This window comes from Lissotriton helveticus, chromosome 8, assembly GCF_964261635.1.
Source record: "Lissotriton helveticus chromosome 8, aLisHel1.1, whole genome shotgun sequence".
In the NCBI taxonomy this organism is placed as follows: Eukaryota; Metazoa; Chordata; class Amphibia; order Caudata; family Salamandridae; genus Lissotriton; species Lissotriton helveticus.
Window position 1 is genome coordinate 494208457 of NC_136069.1, and position 25515 is coordinate 494233971.

At 46.4% G+C, this 25515-nt stretch overlaps 1 protein-coding gene across 1 annotated transcript; it reads left to right on the plus strand.

Annotated features, from left to right (window-relative positions):
• Positions 1 to 7071: 7071 nt before the first annotated feature.
• Positions 7072 to 17590, plus strand: LOC144773761 (protocadherin-8-like). Its single transcript, XM_078658885.1, has 4 exons — positions 7072 to 9510; positions 10342 to 10409; positions 10786 to 10916; positions 15703 to 17590. The coding sequence occupies exons 1-4, from the start codon at positions 7072 to 7074 to the stop codon at positions 16059 to 16061; spliced, it is 2997 nt and encodes a 998-aa protein (XP_078515011.1). The 3' UTR covers positions 16062 to 17590.
• Positions 17591 to 25515: the final 7925 nt, after the last annotated feature.

Below are 25515 nucleotides of genomic sequence, written 5' to 3' on the forward strand. Positions count from 1 at the left end.
CTCCACTGGGCATCGGTCAGCTAGCTAGGTCTCAACGGTCGGAAGAAGCTCACAAAGTTTATGTCATGACGGCAGAGCTGGGCGGGGGAAGATGGTGGGGGAGCACCCCTCGCCCCACTGGTGTAAACTCGGTGAGCCAGTCAATGGAGTCCGGTGTGGTTGAAGGGGCTTCTCTGTTGGCTGCAGACCCATGGGGCGAGAAGGGGGTTGGTGGTGTAAGGGCTTCGAAAGTGAGGGGTAGTAGGTAGGCGCCTAGTTGTTTAGTCCGTTTGTGTACAGGCCATGATGAGGTTCGGCACCTGTGTATTCTGAGATCCCTCATCCACTGCTTCCTGAGGATAGGGGCTCGCATGGCTGCCATGTTAGATTCAGGTATCTTCCTCCGTGAGTGTATTCTCGACTGACCCCCTTCACCTGACCCCCTAAACCCCCACACAGCGCAAAGGAGCCAGGCCAGTGGGGTCTGTGCATGTAGACTGATTTTCAGTTCCGGTCCTCTGTGTGCTGAGGGTCCCGCTGCTCTCAATTAGGGGCCCCAATCTGCTGCCCTTTGACAGCAGTCGCTGTAGGAACAGGACGTGAACCACCAAAGAAAACCAGTCAGGCAGTTCATTTGAGGACAGAGTTTTCCTCAGGATGTACTTAGTGGTGCAAGAGCGCTCATATAAGATGTCCGCCTTCTTACACCACCAGATTCCTGCTCTAATCAATTAGACTCACGAGTTTAATAGTGATCCTTCAAAAGTTTAGGGGTTGCCTGCTTTCTGTGCACTGACAGTGAAATAATCATTGGTGAGCCCACTAGACTAATTCGATTAGCTTTAACCAGTATCTTCACTAAAGACGTATTCGTTTATAGCTCCAAATAGTGGTATGGTCTCGGTGATATTGCCATCTAGCTGACTAGAGGGGGAAAGTTGGTAACTAACGAAACAAGGGGCATTTTAAATGTTGTTATGCCACAATTTCCCAGTATATCATTGGCCCTTTATTCTGATCAAGTCATTGTACCACATAAAATAATTGAAATAATGTTTATGAAAAAAAAACTAAAATCAACTCTGTTACAAACTGCTTGGATGGTTTAGAAGGTGTTGCAATTAAAGTATTCACTGTTAAGTGTGCTGATGATCTTTGCGGCTGGATTATTGCTCTCTAACGAATAACATAAAAAATGAATAAATACTGATAAAACGGGTAAATGTGCTTCATTGCCACTCTGCCCTTTCGTGATGTCAGGGTTGCTTCTGGGTTGCAGGTAATGTTAACTACTGCCAAGGTAGTAAGATATATATTCAGATGAGGCCCCCGTTGTTCTCTATTGTAGCTCGCTGTATTTATGGGAGGATCAATGTTCGATTAAGAAGTTAAACTGCCTGAAAATGGAGGTGCTGCAGAGATAATGTGTCTCCACAGATACCGTGTGCCCCATGTCAGTTTAGCAGGCCCTACTTTCACATCAAAAGGCAGTACATTTTTTTTGCGCTCCAATTTCATATATTTTAGAATTGCCTGAAATGGTGATTTAACCAAGGCGCCCGTGGTACAGGTAAGGTTCCTGCACCGGATGCTGCATGTGGAGCGGTGGAGTGATGGCCTGCGGTCAGTTTCATGCCCCAAGACCACCAGAATCAACAAAATGTTGAGAATTAGGTGCAGGTTTTTTATTAGTTTTACTCAGAAAACGGTACCCTGAAAAGCACATAAAACAGTCATCGCATGTCAGTGTAGAACTAGGTTTAACTGTGCTTTTGAGGTATCCTGCTGCAATTATTTTTAAATCCATGTAGTGTCAGAAAATGCCTCTTTATTCTATATATTCTCAGCCTAGAATATGCTCCTTTTAGAGGACTGTGTCAAAGTACTTCCTCCTATGAATAATTTGATGCTGATTGTGCAGTGTGCCTGCAATCTGGTGACGGATTGTCTGCTGATCAGTTGTTGACTTTTCAGGCTGACCTAACTGACTGTATCTGAATGAGCCTTCTGCCAGCCATGTTGCATTGTTTGGCCATCTCGCTCCCCATGGATTATCTCCTTCTGTAATCCTGCTCATTGGCACATGCTCGGAGACAGACGTTCTATGGAGATAAATTCCCCACTTGTAGCATGGACGGCTGGACTCCTTAAACAAAATTACATTTCTCATTCAGTTGCATGACAAATGTCATCGGAGGCATTGCCTGACTGGCCGTCGTGTTCAGGAATTACATTATCACATCCCGCAGATTTGCTCAGCTGTGTTTTGTTGTATTGCAAAATGATTTTGTGAAAAGAAGAAACCTAGTTTAAGTGCTCTGAATAAAATTGACTTTGTTCTTAATTTGCTGCTTTTGTTAGTTCACTTGTGACCGATTACAGGTCTGATATAGAGGCAGATAATCAAGTAGAATCTCTCAGAAAACGGCAAAAACCTCCTTCACACCAGATGTGGTTGGTATAACCATCCTAAAAGAACCTGGCTATGTATGCTGTCAGGGTCGGCTTTAGTTCTGATGTTGCCCGGTGCGACAACCACATTTGGTGCCTCCATGTCCCATGACCACCTCCTCGGAATCTCTCCCTATCACCTGCAAAAGTGCCCCTCATCTCTCCTATCATAAGATATTGCTAAACACTGCACCCCCCTGAGGTCATAGCGCCCAACTCTACAGGTTAGCGCCCAGTGCAGCCGCACCAGTCGCACTTCCCTAAAGCTGGCCCTGTATACTGTTGTTAATTCTGCCTCCCCAGATATATTGACACTAGTGCTTGAGAGGCCTGAGTTAATGTGAATACAAGTGGGACCCTGAAGACCCACTTAGTAAAAAGGAATTATTGAGAATGCACGGAGACACTGGACTGCTGTCTAGGCACAGATCCTACTCTGACCTGCCCCAACCAAAGCAACTGATGATTTTTTTTCTCCACCCCAAGAACAACCAGGGGCCCCAGAACCTTTGTGTGACAAATGAACCCCATCACTGTGAAACATTTCAAACCCACTCAGCATTTTGTGCTGGACATTCCTAAGACGTCCCTTCCCGGTACATAGCTTCACCAAGAGCACATTTAGACACCGCATTGACATTCCCCTAACCCTTGAATGAACTCCTTCACCCCAATTTTTTGGGATTATGTCAGACCAGGCTATAAGAGCCTCAGGCTAGAGTCTACCCACCCAAAAAAAGTCACTTGAAATGAATTCCTGCAGCAGTTTCCTTCACGTTATAATCAGTCCATTCCCTGTGAGTGGGATGATTACCAGATGGGATGGCTGACCCCTCACCCATTGATCCTCACCATCTCCACCAGTACAATGAGTTGGGCCATACGAAGCCCACCTATGCACGTCTACCTGCATTTCACCACTCTTAGCACCTCATGCCTTCGCTTCTTGCTTTGTCACACCATGGTCAATGCCTGCTACACAAAAGAATAACTGATAACCCACACATGCTTGGTACTTATGCTCGTGCAATCAGAAAGGAAGAGAAATATCACTAGTGTTAAAACCAATTAGGGTTAAAGAATCATCTGCAGGAATGGGAAGACCATCTCCCTATTTCTTTCACCATCACCTTGCCCAAGCCGGCCCGTGCTAATAGGTTACAGCTTCAGTCCAAAAGAAGTTCAATGAATACTTGGCTGTCTTGATCCCTGCTCCTGCCAATCCCACAGAAAAAAAAACAGACGGATACCTTAACAGTGCAACCCATCCTCATGTATGAACAGAGCACTAGACTGCATATCCTAATATTTAATAGGGGGCAAGTCTGGGTACCTTGTGCCTCCTGTTATGACACAACAGAACCATTCCCAGGCTGATCTGTTTTGGGATGCCCCACTGCATCGCTGTAAGCTTAAAAAGTTCTATCATATACATATTATGTTTTCTTGGTCAAGGAAGCGGCAACCAATTCATTCATAGCAGGGCTTTGGAATTTTGGTGCCCTGCTATGAATGAATTGGTCAATCCTAGTTGAATCGTCTGAAGTTCTGCAACTTAGAGTGGGCCAAAGTATTGGTAGCAGCTTGTATGTATGCCAGGGATGGACTTCACTTGGAAACATGTATTCGCATGCAAACACAACAAAACTAGAACTTTCAGCAGTTGCAGAACAAACATGGATGAGGCTATCAATCTATTGATTGCCTCCACCACTTGCCAGACCAGTAAATCAAGCTTTTGTTTTTAATGTCCTTGGGGCATATTAAAAATGCCACCACAATATGGATCAATACAAGGAAGATGAATTGTTTACCAGTCCAGAATAACACGACTCAATTGGCCAATCTGCTCTGCACCTCTCCTGCTGTAAGACTGTCCCAAACCCAACTGAACAAGTCACATCAGTATGCAATCCAAGCACAGAACTGGATAAGAATGGGAAAGGCCAAACCACTGTGACATTGAACTGATAGAGGAAATATTGCTACATTAACAAGTACCCTTCTCTTGTGCTGGCAATCTGTTGTGGTGACATTTACTCCTAATGCCTTACATTGCCCTGGCTATGGACTTTGAGAAAGGGCGCCCTGAGGGAATTATCCTTAACATAATATTGAGAGGCCTACCCAGGGTTTGGAGCTGATGCAATGGCACCTTCTTATGCCGCAAGCAGTCATCAACAGAATTAGTAAAAGAGGAAATCTTAAACACCTGCATTTCTGTCACTAAATCACCCTCAATGTCCAGGAAGGTAATATAAGTGTTTGGGACAGCTGTAGCTCTTCTGCCAAGGAAATGAAAAACTTCAAAGCCTTGTGACACTCTTTAGACACCAGTGCCCCTGTACAAAGATAGCAATATAAGTAATGAATGAACGCACTGACAGCATAATACTTGACCGACTATCCATTCCAAGCAAAAGCTGAACTTTTAAAAATAGGAGCACACTGCGTGGGTAAACATTCTTTCGTGATACAGGGAGCCTGTTAATTGAAAGGCCAAACGACAGCAGTCTTCAGTTTAGCAAGTCAATAACATAAAAGATGCTTAGTTTGATTCATTATTGGCTTTCTCTAAAAGTGCCCCTTTTCCCAGCTCCCTGAGCTTGCTTAGTGCCTGGAAGCGTACTACACAGAACACAGATCATGATCTTTGGCATCACTGACAGAGGAACCCTTTTTGTGCAGACAAATTATGCATCAACCTAAATTGGGCAAGTTCTTTTTCCTGTTCGCCCACAAGAGAGAGGAGACATAATTCTCAAGGGTGGTTCCTTGAATGGACCAGAGATGCGACCAAGGCTCATTGCTTTAATTATTTTTGCTTCCACCACACCAGGATGTTTCAACTCAGACATCTGAATCTCTCAGTGGTCAACAGCTGCTAATATGGCTGCTGCAATCCTGCTAATTTCAGAAAACCCACTGTAAAATTCACACACTGCTTTCTGGTTTGGATATTGTGAGAAAGTGGATTATTAGATGGCGTGGGTTGTAGTCCACCACAGGTAATAATGTCACTATTCTTGTTAGGTCTAGAAACGTTTTCAGTAATGTAAAACCTAGCCCTGGTAGCTATGGCACTGAACAGGAAGGCTTGACTTAAGAAAATGTGTAAAGCAGTAAAAAATTGAAAACACAATACAATATAAATCCCTCTCCCATTTATATAAATAGATAATAGATAATATTTAGTGAGCAAAACGATGCCAAAAATCGAATAGGGGAACCGAAATTATGATTTTTAAAGTTTTAAATAAAAATATCACAAGCACAAAATGAATACAACTGTGTTATACATGGAACCAGAAAAAACATGTCTTCGACTATGGTTTGCAGCATTTCATTATTTTTACATTTGTGAAGCTGTTCATCAAAACGCATCAGAACTATTATATTACTTGTAAATTAAGTACGACCGACCTTGGCAAACACCTTGTTTAATTGTATCTATGTTGTGTGGTGTTTCAGAGAGAGTGGGGATGACTGATTTGTATGTATCTGTTGTATAGTAGCAATGATGATTGGGTGGCTGCATTTATATATACTATATTTTGTAATTAACTTTCGACGTATAAAATCACATTATCGGTTACATTGCCTGTGTTTTAAGTTATCACTGTTCTTTATATTTTGTTTGGTGATAAAATTAAAGACAAATATAACAAACAAATTAGTTGTCACTCTAAATTAATTTTGATAAACTATCGGAGTTATACACTATTTATATATTTGAGGGGGACTTGAGTTTCTTTCCTTTTTTGTTTGCCTGTGTTTTTTCCCCTGGTTCTCTCTCCCTAATGTCCTACAGGAGCCCACTGCTTGTTACTATATTAAATAAAAATATCACCAAACAACACAAAGCGCCAACCGCTTCAGCACTCAGGGTGAACAAAGGGCAGATTCTCAGCTGGGGTTTGCGAAGATGAGTGTACGAGGTGTAGTTTCCCCTTAAGTTATATATATATATTAGGATGGGAAAGTTACACAAATATTAAAAGTATCTGTATTATGTAATATGTGACAAACTCTGGAGGAGTGCTTCTGTGTAACTGGAAGTGTATGGCCTCTGCGCCCTAAAATCTTCAAGAGTAAATGCAGAGGTGAGGGAAGCACGAAAGCACACACAAGACTCCTTTTAGCGCTAGGCACACTTCTTGTTTTGTGTTTCGCTAGCGGGATTGAGCAGGGCATTCTCTGCACGTTGAAGTGACTGCTATCAATCTTCCAGAGTGTAAACCTCTAAACAAGCGCGGGTGACATTTGGAGACAGGGCGTGTCACGCGCACTTCGCCCCTTTGAGGCGCTGTCAGGTGAGTTTGATTGAGGGTGTCCCGCTGTCACGTTTGTCCCGGACTTGGAGACCATTTGCCTGAAGCAACTGGTGGATTGGTGGGGGAGGGGCGTGTTTCCATTTGTCTGACCGCAGGCTGCAGACCCCAGGGGATAAAAGAGCGCGGGCCCAGCCCCGGGCATCACTTCGCTCTCAGACTGCAGCCACTGAACTTCGAGACGCCTCTTTGTGGGATGTTCAGTCGGAGAGCGCAGCTCTAACTTCAGCCGAACTTTGCCAGCCAGGCCCGCGCTCCTCACACTTTGCTTGTCCCGAGACAGGGAGGCGAAGGCTCCCGTTAGACAGAGATGGTTTCCGCTCAGACCTCCCTCGGGGGAGCTGCTCTGCACTTTCGGCTGCTGCTCCTTGCCCTGCTGCTCCTTGCCCTGACCGCCCCCCTGTCCCTGGCAGACACCTCCAGGTACTTCACCTACGAGGAGGACCCGCCGGGCTCCGTGATCGCGGTGCTGTCCGAGGATCTGCTCTTTAACTCGGCGGACAGACCGGACAGCAGCTTCCGCCTGATGAAGCAGTTCAACGCGTCCCTGATCCGCATGCGGGAGAGCGACGGACAGCTCTCCATCGGGGAGCGCATCGACCGGGAGCAGGTCTGCGGGCAGACCCCGCACTGCACCCTGGCCCTGGACGTGGTCAGCATCTCCAAGGAGCAGTTCCGGCTCGTGCACGTGGAGGTGGAGGTCCGGGACATCAATGACAACGCCCCCCGCTTCCCCAGGGCCGAGATTCCTCTGGAGGTTTCAGAAAGTGCCGCCCTAGGCAGCCGCCTTCCCCTGGACATCGCCATCGACGAGGATGTGGGAACCAACTCTGTGCAGAGTTACCAGATCTCTGTGAACAGCCACTTCAGCCTGGAGGTGCAGACCCGGGCGGACGGGGTGAAGTACGCGGACCTGGTGCTGGTGAAGGAGCTGGACAGGGAGAACCAGGGCACCTTCACCCTGGAGCTGGTGGCCAAGGATGGAGGGAGCCCGGCCCTGTCTGGCACTGCCACCGTCACTGTCCGTGTGCTGGACTTCAATGACCACAGCCCGGTCTTCGAGCACCCCCTGATCACCGTGCAGCTGCAGGAAGACGCCCCATTGGGGTCTCTGCTGCTGGCCCTGAGCGCGGCTGACCCCGATGAAGGGGTGAACGGACAGGTGGTCTACGGCTTCACCTCTCAGGTCTCCCCCGAGGTCCGAGAACTCTTTAAACTGGACTCCAGGACAGGGCGGCTGACTCTGGACGGACAGGTGGACTTTGAAACCAAGCAGACCTATGAGTTCGATGTGCAGGCGCAGGACTTGGGCGCCAACCCGCTCTCTGCCACCTGTAAAATCATCGTGCACGTCACTGATGTCAACGATAACGCGCCCAGCATCACCGTGACCCCCCTGACCTCCATCACCGCCGGGGTGGCGCACATCACCGAGGCCGCCAGCAGGGAGAGCTTCGTGGCCCTGATCAGCACCCTGGACAGAGACTCGGGCCCCAACGGGCAGGTGCACTGCTCCCTCTACGGGCACGAGCACTTCAAGCTGCAGCAGGCCTACGAGGACAGCTACATGATCGTGACCACCGCAGCCCTGGACCGGGAGAAGATCTCCGAGTACAACCTCACCATCGTGGCCGAAGACCTGGGCTCCCCGCCCTTCAAAACCGTCCGTCAGTTCACCATCCGGGTCAGCGACGAGAACGACAACCCGCCCTTCTTTGCTAAACCCGTCTATGAAGTGTCTGTCCTCGAAAACAACGCCCCGGGCTCCTACATCACCACCGTGGTGGCCAGAGACCCTGACCTGGGGCACAACGGGAAGGTGACCTACACCCTGGTGGACACCGAGGTGATGGGGGCCCCCCTGTTTACTTTAATCACCGTGGACCCGTCCTCGGGCTCTCTGTATGCAGTGAGGCCTTTTGACTACGAAAGCCTGAAGGAGATAGAGGTGGAGATAGAGGCCAGAGACGAGGGGCTGCCACAGCTCTGCAGCCGGGCCTTCATCAGGATCAAGGTTGTGGATCAGAATGACAACCCGCCCTTCATCACCTTCCCCCCGCTGAGGAACGACTCTGCCGACATCCTGCTGCCCCTCAGCGCCCCGCCGCACTATCGAGTGGCGCAGCTCAAAGCGACGGATGAGGACGAAGGGGTGAATTCTGAGTTTTCCTTTGCAATTCTGCAGGACCGGCGGTCAATATTTGCTATCAACAAAGTTTCAGGAGAACTTTACACTGAAAGAAAACTCGAGGCAGAGAAAGTTACAGATACTCTATCTGTCGTCATTGTTGTTTCTGACAAGGGGGCTAGACCCCTGTCCGCCACAGCAACCCTTCATGTAATTTTCATGGACACAGCGCCATCTAGCGACCAGATTGTCATCACCCAGTTCACAAAGTCTGAGAAACAGCACCTCGATGACGTCTCCGTTGTCCTGATCGCCGCCTTGTCCGGTGGCTGTGTGTTGCTCCTCATTGCCATCATATTTGTGGCCGCCACCTGTAAGAGGAGGCCTCGCCATTTCAAGCAGAGCCCCAAGGAGTCGAACGGACAGAAGGGAGACGGCCTGCTGAAGAACTCCTCGACTTCTGAGGCAGACAGTTGCACAGACGCCGAAACGCGGTCAGACTCCTGCCAGTTGTCCCTCAGCACAGAGTCGGAAAGCTGCGGGGACGTGTCCCACCCCGAAGACTGCAGCAAGGCCGAAAATTACTACGCAACGCTGAGGACCCCGCGTGCAGTCTCACAGGTAAGATGTGACTCCCGGATGCAAAGCCAATAGTTAATGCTAAACAAACGATACTCATTCAAACTTTCTTAAGCAGTTATGTTTTCGTATTTCCTTATTTTGTAGTTATCCCATTCCCATCGTCTTGGTGCTTGCTTAGTGCTCTCGAGCCCCTGCATAGCCACTTTATACATTTGTTATCATTCACACCCACTCTCTCGCAGTTCCTATGCAGCTGTTGTGTTCATTATACGTGTGTCCCTCTTGGGACACCTTACCCTGCGTGCGCGTTAGTGTCCCTGTGAGGACACCGTACCAGCAGTGAGGTCACCAGCTGATAACTGTCAGAACTGACAGTTACCAGCTGATCGCCGAGCTGACTGCAGCTGCGCTCCACTTTAAGGAGCATGCGTGTTGGCCTATTAATAAAGGAGTTAAGAACTTGCATCTTGTCCTTGTATTCATAACAGCAGCTAGCAAGTTCCCCCATCATGCGCGGCACCTTTAGAGGCCCTTTTTATTGGCCAGCGACTCTCTGCAGTTTAATGTTAATCTTTAGAGGTATGGATGGGCCTACCAATGCCAGCACACCCGCATTATTGTCTAGGTAGCCCCCAGTGTCTAAACGTGGCACATTTGACAACTCTGCAACTCAGCAGCCTTTTCGCCACTAATATGAATGGGTGTCATTTATTACAGCACAAAAATAACTGCACAGTGCACACAATAGGATGAACTGGGGGTGCTCCACCTTCCCCCTTCCCGCTTCTGCTCAATGTATAAATATAATGGAATGCATATTTTGCGATGGATGCCTAATTCGAGCTGTTATTCATTCATACTTTTTTGCAGGACGCAGTTGCCGCTCCGCTTCAACCAGTGTCCACGTGGCAAGAAGGGAAATCAGTCACAAGCTTAAGGTAATGCTGCATTCTTGACTCATGACATTGCTTTGTGTCTTGTTGTGACCCGCAAAGTTCAAAATGTAGTAAACATAGCAAACAGACTTCTCCCGAAGCGGATACACAGGGCTTTAACAATAAAAAAAAAACAGCTACGTAAAATTAACAGTAGGACCACCTCCCTTTCTTTAACTTTTTCTTGGTGATGGGGCTTTTGTGGTTGTAAAGTGGCAGCTTGAATTACTGAACAAAAGCTTGACGAACATTATTATGTCAATACACAACGAGAAAACGTGTTTCGGTATCTCTGACTTAATTAAGAGTTTCTGACCTCTAGTAGATGCAAGAACATTCTCTATGAGTTCAGTTCAAACATTTTATTTTCTCTCAGCAGCCACGCCCACCCTGATCAGTTCAGTGTGAAGGACAGCGGGAGAGGTGATAGTGACTTCAACGACAGCGACTCAGACCTGAATGCGGAGGCATCGAAGAGACACTGCGAGCAGATCACAGACCAGCACACAGGTGAGTTCACAAAATGTGATCTACATAGCTCGAGACATACCAAAACAATCTACTTTCACTGAGACCTCTTTGAGAAGAATAGACCCGGAACTAAGTAATTCTGTGCAGTATTCTGGTTCTTAATACCCACTTTTACCCTGATTCATTTTCACTTGCTTTTGAAGAGCAAATGTCAGATATGACCATTTTTATTGGGTGCCAGTGAGAGACATAATGAGAACCTGTTGCCTTTAGATTTCACCGTAGCTGTTCTTTATCCAATCCAAATACTTAATGTTTCCATAACACTCACTGCACCACAACCCCTTCTGTTAGTTCCACTTTCCCCTTCCCATTCTACAGTCATCCCCTTAAATATTTTTCCGTTTTCCACCCTGCCATGTCTTCACTCATCTTCTGAACCTCTCATGATTACTACCACACCCCATGCTTTCTGTCTACCACCAGCTACCTCTCAGTCACTACACTCTCACATCAAGACTCATATACTATATCCTCCATTTTATCACTACACCACAGTTTCAGCCATCACAACACTCACTCAATTATGACATCCTTTTCTTGGCTTCAACAGCTTCCCCCCTGATGCTACTTGCATTGTTCCAAGCGGTACAAAAGGGGGTGGTGATGGGCGGAGCATCTGAACCAATCAAACACTCACGCCCAGTCAACAGATCTGGGTTTAATCCATCACCGTTCTTAACCCCACTCTGCCATCCCAGTTCAGACATGGCCATATGCAAATCAGTCTGACCCTGTGCCTCATGGGAACAGTCCAGCCCGAACTGCCAAGCCATGCCTTCCCTGGACCGGATTCAAGCTTCCTAGGACCGGTTTCTGGCATTACAGCCGTCTTCAGCCAGGCTTGCTTAAATCCAGTGGCAAAGTGAGCAAGGGACTCACTCACAGCTGAGCATACCTTGCCAACTTATGGCGAACAAAGCGGTACAAAAGGGGGGTGGTGATGGACGGAGCATCTGAACCAATCAAACACCCCCTTTTGTACCACTTGCATTGTTCGGCACTCATTCGGCTATTGTACCACATCTGTCACACCCCTATCAGATCACTCGCTCGACTACCCCTACTTCCTGTATATAGCCCTCACTCGCAGTCGCTCACTCATGGCTGTGCCAAATGACAGTTAGTTCCATTTAATTGAGGAGGATGGAGTGATGGTTCTGTGGGGAATAGGTTCTAAGAGTGAACCTGCAAAAAGTCCCTTCTCTTGTCAATGCTCAATGTCTTCGCCATTAACCTTTGTGAAGAAATTGGTATATTTCTGTCCAGTCCCTCAATACATCCACTGGGTCGACTTTGCAAAAATGGGGACCGCCTATCCCTACATTGTCATCTTAACCCCTGTAACCACCCCCCTTTCTCTCTGACCAACCAATAATGTCCCTGGATCTGCACAACAGCCCAGGGGGATTGGAGGGCGCACATCTCCAGTCATTTGCCCCCAATCCCCTATTGTGTGACCACAAAAGCTATTGCACCAAGCTGCATATGCCCTTCCTTTCGCCATCCAATTTAATGCACTTCAAACTACAACACGCAGGGTTTCTATTTCCAAATAATCTCATAACTTTATCCCGGCCATGTCCTCCATATTTGTTCAACCTACTAAATACAATTATATATACATTCTAAACCACGAAGTTCTCTCCTGCAGTAAAATGTTTATTAAATATTTGTCTGACTCTAATTATAGAGTTTACAAAATAATTGGCACAATCCAATTACGGAATTCAGCCTAATTAGAAATGATTATAAGTGGCACATACAGCTTATTACAACAATCACCCTGTACCGCTCTTTCCTTTAATTGTGTCATTTGTTAAACTCCCCCTCATTCCTAAACTTTGCCCTCCATGCTCTTTAATTCCCGTTTCCCTCCCCCACACTAGTATGCGTCCTATTTTTAAATCCAGCCTAGTTCCCCTTAATGAGAATTTTAATGGTTGGATTGCTTATAATTGTCGAGTAATTACTTTTGAAATGTAATAAATATCCTAATTAATGCTCACCTCCAGCATCACTACCGTGCACGTTAAGAAACCAATTTCAGTACATTTGCATTGCTGGATGTGTATTATCTTGGAAGCAAACAATTCGACACAAAGCGCAACAATGGCCATGGATTGTTTAAACATCTGTAATCATGGAATACTGAGGAGGCTTGCGCTCTCATTACGAGTATTTCGGTAGTCCCGATTTGGTGGAAACGCGCGTTTCTACCCAAAGCAAGTTTATGAGATATATGGTAATACTTTAAGAACCTGGGACCTCATTGATAGTGTGAACCCTTTATCCCAGGCCTATATCTTCTCGATCCCACCCTAACTGCAAGTGATTTTAGCAAGTATTTCTCTGCGAAACTTCAAATGATCTGGACACTCCTGTTGTATGTCAGTGGCACCTCCCTCTACTCACATTCACCAGACACTTTCTACCCCAACCCTTCCCATCTTGCAGGCTTGTTACAGATATTAATTAAATGTTCAGCTCGACTCCTTCTGTTCACCTCTCACTCCTTTCCCATTAAATTGTTTATAGTGTCTCACCCACAGTTTGTCTGGTTTGTACCCTCTCAAACCACTGTTACATGTTAATAACGAAAAGCCACCCGCTTACCCCTCACCCTGTACCCCTCACCCCTTCTCCTACTGCTCTCATCTGCCACCCTCTTCTCCTAAACTACCTACACTAAGGCTTGTCATAAACAGATGCAGTCAAGGCATGTCATAAACAAATGCAGTCACCACCACTTTGCAACCAGTGTTTGCAGTCCCCCTCATCAAGGCTTCACTGAGTGTGGGCTACCAAGGACGCACTTACCAGAACATTTTACTTTTTAACCCATGTTAATCACATCACCCTCAAATCCCTCCTATATGTTCTACCTCTTTGCTCTCTACACCACATTTAACAGTTATGAAACATTCCTGATGACTTAATGAAGCTCACCAATCACAAGCAACTGTCTTAAATCTCCCCAGACCATATTGGGTAATCCTGTGCTCCTCCACCTCAACACGTACCTCACCATCAGCGAGGGCCTCCCTATGCCCTGATGCTCCTCCCCCTCTACACCCCCGTCACCATAAGCGGGTGCCTCCACTGTGCCTGATGCCCCTCAACTCTACACCTACCTCACTATCAGTGGGTGCCTCCCTGTGGCCTGCTTCTCCTCCCCATCTACACCCCCTCACTATCAGTGCGTGCCTCCACAGTGTCCTGATGCTTCTCTACCTCCACACCCCTCACCATCAGTGGGTGCCGCCACAGTGTCCCGATGACTCTCCACCTGTACACCTAGCTTACCATCAGTGTTTTAAGATATACCAATTTTTTAGAACATTTTTGCCTATTTATTGTCTAATAGTAGTACTCTGTTTCCGATTTAATACCAATTGGTTGGCTATTTAATTGTTTCATGTATTCATAGCATCATTTGCACATTACTTAGTATGTATATAAGAAATTTTATCGGTTGGTTATGTGATTGTTTTACGTATTATAACATTATTTGCACATTTCTCACTATGTTTGATATCATGTTATAGTAATGTACAAGGAAGGAATGTTGTACTGTATGACATTGTTGGGTGTGTTTTTGTGGACCTCCGTAGGAGTTCCAAAACAAAACAAATAAATTGTAAATTGGGAGTCACCATCAGTGGCTGCCTCCACCTCTCTATCCTTGGTCTCCCACCAATTTTCCATAAACAGGGCCTTTCTCTGAGACACTGACACTATCTCGTTATTCCTTTTCTGTAAACATTGTTTGACATTAATATGAAGTATTCACCCCACAAATTATTTCCAGCCTTCTGCTTCTCTCTAAAGAGTTAGCGGATTGCTCTGGAGTTCTCGACACTGCTAAGATGAACCTCACCCACTTCTTAACGCCCAACGCTCATTAAAAATGGAATATATCTTTCATCCCAAGTTAATCCTTCTTGTTGCAGCCAAACAACCTTGAGTTCACTGGCAACAAAACAGAGGCACCTCACATTTGCCCTTGCAGCCACCACTTGGCTCACTTCCACCTATTCATTATCAGAAAAATGTTCTCCAGCACCACCACTTTCACTTTGACAAGACCCTTACTAATGTCTGGTCTTCAAGATGAGGTACTTCCACAGCTTCCTGGTCCTACCTTACCAGTGTTCACATCTGGACTTTTTACAAGTTCCCATGGTTCACCTTTCAACCTCCCCTCAATATATTCTTGTGTCCATATCCGTCCATTACTTAAAAACCACTCGTGATGCACGGTCAGCCCCTTCATCTTGCAAACCCAACAGTGCATCACCACTTTCAGATGCCCCTCCATCATACTTGACACCCACATTTAAGTACTCTCTCTCCGACATTCCTGTTTGATATTTTGAAGTTCTTTAGATGATCAGAGCAATCAAAAGGGAATGGACCAAACTGATTTTTCTCAAACATACTCTTGAGATTTAACATCTGAAAACTGGAAATTAAAGCAAAATTAGTTTCTCCCTGTTCCTCAATTCATAAACTGCAAATATTGGGCCCTTCATATTTTGTGAAATCGTGCTGAGAACCCTGCTGAAAACCTGCAAAAGGGCATGTTCCAGGGATTACTAACAAAGATCTTGGTATAGCCATATAGATAAGAGCACCAAGTAGTTGGAATTTGTGACACCTTTCCTCAAAGTACTGTATTTGATATTTATCAACACTCAACCGATGCAGATACATAATGCTTTTCATTCTAACTCAGTTCACTCAAAAACGTTTTCTCTTCCAGGTATCCCAGCGTATGAGCAAAGACGAGCTTACAGTCATTCAGGAAGCATTTGCAGATACCCACCTCAACAGCTCCAAAGAAGCCAGCCGCTCCCACCACAGTACGAAAATGGCTACACAATCAAATATTCCTATGTTCCAGTCTACCAGCACAGCCCTCTGCTCCCACAACCCACCCACCAACGGCAGCATTTCCAGGCTGTAAACTCAAGAACACTGCGCAGCTTTTCTGAAAGAATGATGGTGACTTCAGGGCCAACCATGCCACCAGCAACGTTAGCAATGGGACGAGAAGAACAGCACCACGCTCAACGGTTTGCTGAAAATACGACCACCTCAGAGCTAGCCACATCCTTCTAACAGCAGGGTGCCCTGGTGCTGGGACATTGCATTAGAATACACGGCACGGCTTTTCAAACAAAGAGTGCTGGTGACTTCAGGGCCAACCATGCAACCAGCAACTGAATCAAAGCGGTGAGAACAACACCACCACACAATGGTTTGCTGAAAATATTACCACCTCAGACTCAAAGGTAGCCACAATCTTATATCAGCAGGGTGGCCTGGTGCTGGGACATTCCATTAGAATACACAGCACAGCTTTTCAGACAGACTGCTGGTGACTTCAGGGCCAACTATGCACCCAGCAACTGAATCAAGGGGGCGAGAACAACACCACCACACAACGGTGTGCCGAAAACACCAGCAGGTTGACCTGGTGCTGGGACTTTGCATTAGAATTTGCTGAAAATATTGCCACCTCAGACTCAAAGGTAGCCACAATCTTATATCAGCAGGGTGGCCTGGTGCTGGGACATTCCATTAGAATACACAGCACAGCTTTTCAGACAGACTGCTGGTGACTTCAGGGCCAACTATGCACCCAGCAACTGAATCAAGGGGGCGAGAACAACACCACCACACAACGGTGTGCCGAAAACACCAGCAGGTTGACCTGGTGCTGGGACTTTGCATTAGAATACACAGCACAGCTTTTCAGACATGCAACCAGCGACTGAATCAAGGGGGTGAGAACACCACCACCACACAAAGGTGTGCTGAAAACACAAGCAGGTTGACCTGGTGCTGGGACTTTGCATTAGAATACACAGCACAGCTTTTCAGACAGACTGCTGGTGACTTCAGGGCCAACTATGCAACCAGCGACTGAATGAAGGGGGCGAGAACACCACCACCACACAACGGTTTGCTGACAACACTAGCTCCTTAGGTAGCTACATCTTTCTAACAGTAGGGTGACCTGGTGCTAGGACATTCCATTGGAATACACGGCACAGCTTTTCAGACACACTGCTGGTGACTTCAGGGCACCCATGCAACTGATTCAAGAGAGCGAGAACACCACCACCTCACAACGGTTTTCTGAAAACACCAGCTTCTCAGGTACCCACATCTTTCTAGCAGCAGTGATAGTGTGACATTGCGTTAGAAGACAACAAGTCAACATTTACCTGTCTATTAAAAGGAGGTAAATTAAGTGCACTTGTGACCTGAGCAGAACATACAGAACGAACAGACATCAACAGGCAGAAATATGAACAACCAAATTAACAACCATCAAAACAGATGTGACCAAAGAGTGTAAATAAAAGACTATGTGCAGATCAAATCTACTTCTCTAAATGTATATAAACAGGATATCGGTTTATTTTGACCATGGAAGAAATATGATACAACTATGATATAATAACCATACATCTACTACAATGTATATGTTCCTAAAAACTGCAACTGAAAGACCACCTTTCGGTGAAACTACTGCTGCTAATTGTATGTAAAAGAAAGATGTATATTTATATTTAAATGTTTCTTAACGTTGAGTGTGTTGTACAGAGAATATATCTCTGTCTGTGTGTGAAATTGGAGATCGAAACGTCTTGTATTTATGTTTTTTTATCATTAAATATTTATTTTATAAAATAAAAATGAAAGTGGCAAATTGTCTTGCTTTAAAAATAACCCTTGAAGAAGAATTCAAAGGCAGGATATTTTATTTTATGTTGGTTTGGGATGGAGACGCATGTCCAGATTAATCAACGGATTGCATTGCCCTTGCGTCACACAAGGAGATGCAAGGCAACGCAAGCCCTTAGGGCAGATTTAGTAATCCACACAGCACCATGCGTTACTCTGTATGGCTTAATAAATCTAGGGTAATCCAAGGCAGTGCAAATCCCCCACCCATGATTTTTGGCATATTCCCATATTTGCTAAGACTAGTAAACCCGGGAATGCGTTAAAATGCTACACCTTCCCAGGTGAGGCGTAACAAGGAGGAATATTTTTTATTTCTCCTCGTCATCTCCTCTTTCTACTTGAGCTGCATTCTGCAGCGCACACAGAAAGAGGAAAATACCTCTGAGGATTGTTTTTGTGCAGGAAGGTGACTCTTCCTCAACAAAAACAATACAACCTACAACGCAGGCACCCTTGCACCATGACACAAGGGTGCCTATGCTCGCGCTTGGCAGCCACAAGTGTGCCAGCGCAGAGAGCAGGAAAGTGCCATATAATAGTAAACATGATGCATTCCTGCTCTTTTCCATTTGACAAGAGTGCAGAAAATTGTCTTGCTGCTTTGCACTGTGCCAAATGTTGATAATTCTGGGCCGCAGTATCTGGCTGCTGGCACCTTGCTGTAAAGTAACTGACTAAAACAGGGTACGTCCAGACTGTTGATAAAAACTATGCCTGAACTATTCTTGCAAAATTCCAAACTTCGAGGGAAATGTACTTTGTAATGCTTTTTTGCATATTAAGTAATCGGAGGCATACAAAGCCCCTTCAGCACCATGAAATGCTCTTTGGTTTGCTGTAGGGTTATCTGCACAGGGTGGTCCTCGTTTAGCTAAGGCACAGCCCAAAGCAAGATAAGACTTGGCAAACATTATCAGCACATTATTAATTAAGCATAGGGCACTGGCGGTAATTGGACTGCATGGGCAATCGTACTGGTTATTGAAATGCAAGATTCACTATGTTTGGTTATTTGTTGTTTTATATATCGCAAACACCACCCGAGTGATGTACAATGCATTTGTATATAGCAGAAAATCAACCATGCGTTGACTTTGAATATGAAGACACGTTTTAGCATATATATAAATGTTGTCACAATATTTACAGAGGCAGGGAAGTGTGCAGCAGGAGAGTGTACACCTACAATAGAGATAAATGTCATCAATCAAAACACAAAGCACAATAAATTGGAATGAAAGGGAGGCAGCAGTAAGATAAGGTCACAAGAATAACTGGATAATAACGAAAGAAAAATGTAGCAGAGAGCCCTAGTTCACAAAATCATTATGAATACACAAATGGCGAGGCTCAGTGAAGTATTAAAAATAAAAACAACAAAAAAGCAGGTGAGAAGAGCATAAGTCACCAGCCAACAGCACCGCCACAAGAAAAAAAAAACGAAAACAAAAAAATCAGCGCATTCAAAATATGAGGGCACAGGGTGTTAATGAGTAAGAACAAGAAGAATAATATATAATTGATAAGGGGCGCATCGAGAAAAAACACATAGCACTGAAATGCGGGGATGTGCACAGCACATGAATCTTGCAGCACTACTAGCTGCAACCCGATTCTTACAGCCAATTCAAACTGAGCCAGGTAAGGGGCGGGGCAGCCCTGAAGGGGGCTTATCAACGTGTAGAGGAAGTGGCGTGAGACACACAAGGAGAAAGTGTAGCAGCACTGCTCAAACCACACCAGGGGGTGACTAGTGATTGGGAAATGGAAAGCATAGTCAGGTTTTGGAGAGTGAGGGGGCATGGCCGAAAAGAAATGGAGGGTCGAGAAAACTAGAAGACGGCAGGGTGAAGATGACTGGCATGTTGCAAGATGACACAGCTTTTTGCTAGAAAACAGCATAGGTCATGTCAAAGTAAAGAAGTCCATTATAGGGGGAGAGGAGGAGGACATGGGAATGGCATGGATTTTGGTGATGCCCGCGAACCTTTGCCTTAGGCTAGGAGAATGGTTACCAGTATGGGAGAAGAGTAAAAAGGCGCAAAGAACAGTAATTCTGTAATGGGGTGGTGGAGGGAGCTCCAGCATGGGACAGATGAAATGGGATGGAATAGTCTGTACGAGTGGGTACCAGTATGAGGTAATTTTACCATTCCCCCTCTGACTCTTCACGCCCCATAAGAAGTTTGTATGTGCAAATATTCTCACAGTATTGTGTAATCTCATATTTTTTCTTTTCTGCTATGTTTATACTTGTCTATGTAATTATGGAACCTGTAACTCACTGATCCTCATGTAAATCGCTCTGATACCTCCGGGTCTAGCCAGCGCTATATAAAACTTTGCAAATAAATAAATAAAATAAAATGGACCAGGCATCAGGCGCAAATCAACCCACTTCCAATTGTTTTCTCTCCTTTCTTACCGTCCATTCTTTTTATGCTTTCTCTCTCCAAGAACAGCCTATTCATAGTCACATGTCTGTCTTCATTGCGATTATTGAAACTCTGCAAATTGCCACACCTCACTTCGGAGATTGAAACAGCTCTTTCTTTGAACCATATCTGTGCAAATTAATAATACCAAATCTCCTTTAGGCTATCTATTTATTTATTTATTTGCAAAGTTGCATGTAGCGCTGGCTAGACCCGGAGGTATCAGCACCACAAACCATTTGCATGAACTGGCATAGCCAACTCTAATGACCTCACTCAACTTCTATTCATTTACATTGTCACAAAAGAATCGAGTAAATGCTGGAATGATTTGTCAGTAACCTTGAGTTCCAGAGTAGCACACACTCACCATAAAGTGCTTTAGTGCCTCAACAGGTATATTAAGTGCTATATAAATGTAACTACAATAAAACATAGACTTGATTTAGCATTGACCTGTCAAGTCAAGAGGCGGAAACCACCCATCATGTCATCATGGAATTAGGCTGTCAGGTGTAGCTTTATCCAATGGGTCATGTTCTAAGAATGGATTTAAAACTCTAAAAGAGATAGGGTTTTTTGATATGAGGACGGAGGCCATTCCAGAACCAGGGAGTATTGCCAGAGAAGGATTTGAATAGCATAGACTTTACCTTGAAACATGGAATAGAAAGAAATCACCTGTAGTGAAGGAAGCACGTGTTTCCCTAAAACAAGTTATGGGAGTGGATTTTGGAGTTTCATGGTTTAGTGCTTGGTCTCTCAATCACAACAACACTGTGGAAAGGAGGAGGAGAGGGTGTCATAATAGTTGCATCACACAGATAACAGCAGGAACCATAGTTGAGAGCACGAGCACCCATTTGCCAGGGCCTCTCGATAGCCTGATAAACTTTCTCAGGATCCCTGCTGTGTTTTTCCTTGCTCCTGCTGCCATGTCTCACCAATTACTCCCTGTTCCCTGGAGCAGCCAGTTATGGAGATCACCTCCCCCCAGCATAAGCCACATGCTTTTATATATAAAGTGGAGTGAGCTATGGGGCACAGTGAGGCACAAGTGATAGACTGAGTGAGCGTTTGGAGTTGTGGTTGTGGTGGTTTCTAAGGTCCGAAGTAATAAGTGAGTTAAAGAAAGTGGTTGAAGTGCACTAAAAAGTATGGGAACTGTAATCCTAAGTGCAATATAGTCAGGGTCAGTGAGTGTGTGGGCAGGGTCAGAGGTGTGGCTAAAAACAGCAACACATTTTTAACTATTTTATTGGTCTTTCACCTTCAAGTAATTGCACATAAAATAATGCTCACACCTGATATGAAAAATAAATGCAACTTGAAATATTAAGTGGGTAATGCACTATTTTATGTTATGAAATCTCTGTTGATTAATGTGGTCACTTCAAGATCACAGCAGACCAGCTCGCCACCTCCCTGAGCCAGCACCCTCCTGCCAGCTCAGCGAACCCCAGCCAGGCCGCCGACAACCTCACGAAGTGGATCAGCATCTGCGCGGACGAGCTCGCCCCGCTGAGGACCCCGCCCAGCAGACCCGGCAGCAAGAAAGCCCCGTGGTTCTCCGACGAACTCAAGAGCTCCAAGAAGAACTGCCGAGCCCTCGAGAAAGTCTGGAGAAGGGAACCTACACCGGACAACAGGACCACCCTCAAACTGGCCACTCGGAAGCACCACCAGCTGATCCGCGCCGCCAAGAAAACTGCATTCAAGGACCGGCTGGACAACAACGCGCACAACAGCAAGGAACTCTTCAACATCGTGAAAGAGCTATCCAACCCCAGCGCAGGAAACAACAACATCACCCCATCGCAAGACCTCTGCGACTCCCTCGCTTCTTACTTCAACTACAAGATCGCGGACATACACAACAGCTTCAACAAACAACCAACGCACACCATGACCGAACAACCACCCCCCACCACCACACTCAACGCCTGGACCCCGATCAGCACCGAAGACACCATCCGCACGATGAACTCCATCCACTCCGGATCACCGACCGACCCCTGCCCTCACCACGTCTTCAACAAGGCCGACGCTGTCATCGCACCCCACCTGCGAGACATCATCAACACATCCTTCGACACCGCCACCTTCCCTGAGAGCTGGAAGCACGCCGAACTCAGCGCTCTACTCAAGAAACCAACAGCAGACCCCACCGAACTCAAGAACTACCGCCCCATCTCGCTCCTCCCGTTTCCAGCCAAAGTCATCGAGAAGACCGTCAACAAGCAGATGGCCGCCTTCCTCGAGACGAATGGATCCCTCGACCCCTCACAGTCCGGCTTCAGAGCCAATCACAGCACCGAGACCGCCCTCATCGCCGCCACCGATGACATCCGAGCCCTGATGGACAACGGAGAAACAGCGGCCCTCATCCTCCTAGACCTCTCCGCGGCATTCGACACTGTCTGCCACCGCACCCTAGTACAGCGCCTCAGCAACGTCGGAATCCAGGACAAGGCGCTGGAATGGATCATCTCCTTCCTCGACGGAAGAACACAGAGAGTCCGCCTACCACCGTACAAGTCAGAGGCCTCCGAAGTCATCTGCGGCGTCCCTCAAGGATCCTCTCTGAGCCCCACCCTCTTCAACGTCTACATGAGCCCCCTCGCGGCCATCGCACGCCAACACAACCTCAGCATAATCTCCTACGCCGACGACACCCAGCTGATCCTCTCCCTGACCAACGACCCCGCCACCGCCAGAGCCAACCTACACGAAGGGATGAAAGAGGTAGCCGAGTGGATGACGACCAGCCGCCTGAAACTGAACTCGGACAAGACGGAGGTCCTCATCCTGGGCTCTTCACCCTCCGCCTGGGACGACTCTTGGTGGCCTCCCGCCCTGGGCACCGCACCCAAACCGACAGACCATGCACGCAACCTGGGCTTCATCCTGGACTCCTCCCTCTCCATGACCAGGCAAGTCAACAACGTCTCCTCGGCGTGCTTCAACATCCTACGCATGCTACGGAAGATCTTCTGGTGGATCCCCACCGAGACCAGGAAGACCGTCACCCAGGCCCTCGTCACTAGCCGACTGGACTACGGCAACGCCCTCTACGCCGGTACCACCGCCAAGCTCCAGAAGAGACTCCAGCGGATCCAGAACGCCTCAGCCAGACTCATCCTCGACATCCCACGACACAGCCACATCTCCGGACATCTGAGAGACCTTCACTGGCTCCCCGTCAACAAAAGAATCACCTTCCGCCTCCTCACCCACGCACACAAAGCCCTACACGACCAAGGCCCGAGCTACCTCAACAGCCGGATCAACTTCTACGCTCCCAAACGCCACCTCCGTTCAGCCAACCACGCCCTCGCCGCCGTCCCCCGCATCCGAAGAGCAACTACAGGAGGAAGGTCCTTCTCCTACCTGGCCGCCAAGACCTGGAACTCCCTCCCGACCGACCTGCGCCTGACCCAAGACCACCTCTCCTTCAGGAAGAAGCTGAAGACCTGGCTGTTCGAGCAGTAGCGGCACCCCCCCCTCCCCTAAGCGCCTTGAGACCCTACGGGTATGTAGCGCGCTCTATAAGTGTCATTGATTGATTGATTGACTTCAGATGTCTGGTTGTGTGCATCCAGACAGCCACATAACTGAATCCTGGTTAGTGCAGTGGGGAATAGTGACTTGTGTATTTTTAGAGGTCCCAGCCTGTGACAGAAAGCATAATGAAAATGTAGGTCGTTACTTTAACCTTGCATTACACACAGTACAAGACAAGCTGCTGCAAAATGCGCAAAAGATTTAAGTATGAGATAAAAACGTGCTTTTAAGATATACATTTTAGTAATATACAATCTGACTGTATCAAGTGTACCAAGTGCAATTGTTTTAATGTGTTCATTAAAACATGCAGTCCAGGAACTCAGCAGAAAACACCCTTACATTACCTCTCACAAAAAGTATTTCTTTGTCCTCCAAATGATTCAAGTGACTCCATCAATTAAAGCCAATACTGGCTTTCAAGCAGGCTTCACATTTGCAGACTAACCAATTGCACACATCTAGTTTTCTATTCACTTAGCAGGAATCCTGGTGAGAATGTTTGTTTCTTCAGTTCTCTGTCCCACTCTTGGCTCCACAGCACAACAGATCCTTCGCTTTCCCTTTCAGCAGAGGCATCTTAAATGTCAGAATTAACAAAATCCAGGACGATTGTATTTTAACAAAAGTAGGAGAATTGTTTTTCTTTAATTAAACAGTATATGCATATCCTTCCCCACAGCTCCCACCCACTTCAGTCTCTGATTAAAGATGATGTCGAGATTTGGGAACGTGGGAGTACATAGGAGGACAGGGTAGTAGAGCATTTCTCTTCCTAGAATACTGAGGCGCCTGAGTGAGGTTAGTTCCGGGGATGGATTGCAAAGAAGTGCAGACAGCCTGGTGGGGGAGGCAAAAGCAAAGAAGCAACAAGTAAAGAGTATGGTTTTAGACAGTGTTTGCAGATGTCCAGGATAACACACTGAAGATCTGTTCGGGTTTTGTTGTTTTGTATCTGATATCTTAGCCCCTTACCATCCCCCTAGCACTCAAAATTAGCCGAATCAGCAGCCGCTTTTCTAGGAAGAGTAGTGTAAAGCCATTTTTCTTATGGAAGTAGTACCACGGGGTTATTATAGAGAGCTATCATAGCAGCATCAGCGTTGCACCATAAAATAAAGGCAAATACCCTAAAGCTGACAGAGAAAGAGAAAGAATTGGAAGGATGGATAGATGGATAGATGCAGACCAAAATGGCAGACAATGGAAGAGAGAGGGGGGGAATGCAGAAAAAGAAGCAGGTGAAGAAAGAGGCACGGCTAAGCCAGAGAGCAGCAATACTAGGGAGAGATGAAAAGATGAGAATAGAGTATATCACAAAATGAAATGCAAACAACAAGTGTGACAAATGCCAACTCAGAAAAAGAAGAGATAGGAAGGAGATCTTGGCAGAAAAAAGATGATAAAACACACAAGGTGATGGACAGAAAGTTGCACATTGGCAAAACATTCACCCCCAGTCACAGATCTGGGTTTAATCCATCGTTATTTTGCTCGCCACCCCAGTTCAGACATGGCCATATGCAAATCAGTTTTGGCCCTGTGCTTTATGGGAACAGACAAGCCCGAACTGCCAAAGCATGTGTTCCCTGGACCGGAATCAAGCATCTTAGGGCCAACGCATGCCATTACCCCACATGCCGTTGCAAAAGAAAAGGTGTGTAGCAGTGGGTAGGTGGTGTTGGATTTTACTCCAACACCTTCCCTACTGTTGCACACACTGGAGTTGGAATAGTAAAGTAAACTATTCCAACTTCCAGCGACCCCCAACAGAAAGTCAAGGTAAAGTTTTGCATTGCAACGGCATGCTGGGTAAT

What these genes read in the sequence shown, in the direction of transcription:
- LOC144773761 (XM_078658885.1), top strand. Translation starts at nt 7,072, where the DNA reads ATGGTTTCCGCTCAGACCTCCCTCGGGGGAGCTGCTCTGCACTTTCGG. An exon ending in CCCCGCGTGCAGTCTCACAG is followed by an intron (nt 9,511 to 10,341) that starts GTAAGATGTGAC and finishes ACTTTTTTGCAG; the next exon opens with GACGCAGTTGCCGCTCCGCT. An exon ending in AAATCAGTCACAAGCTTAAG is followed by an intron (nt 10,410 to 10,785) that starts GTAATGCTGCAT and finishes TTCTCTCAGCAG; the next exon opens with CCACGCCCACCCTGATCAGT.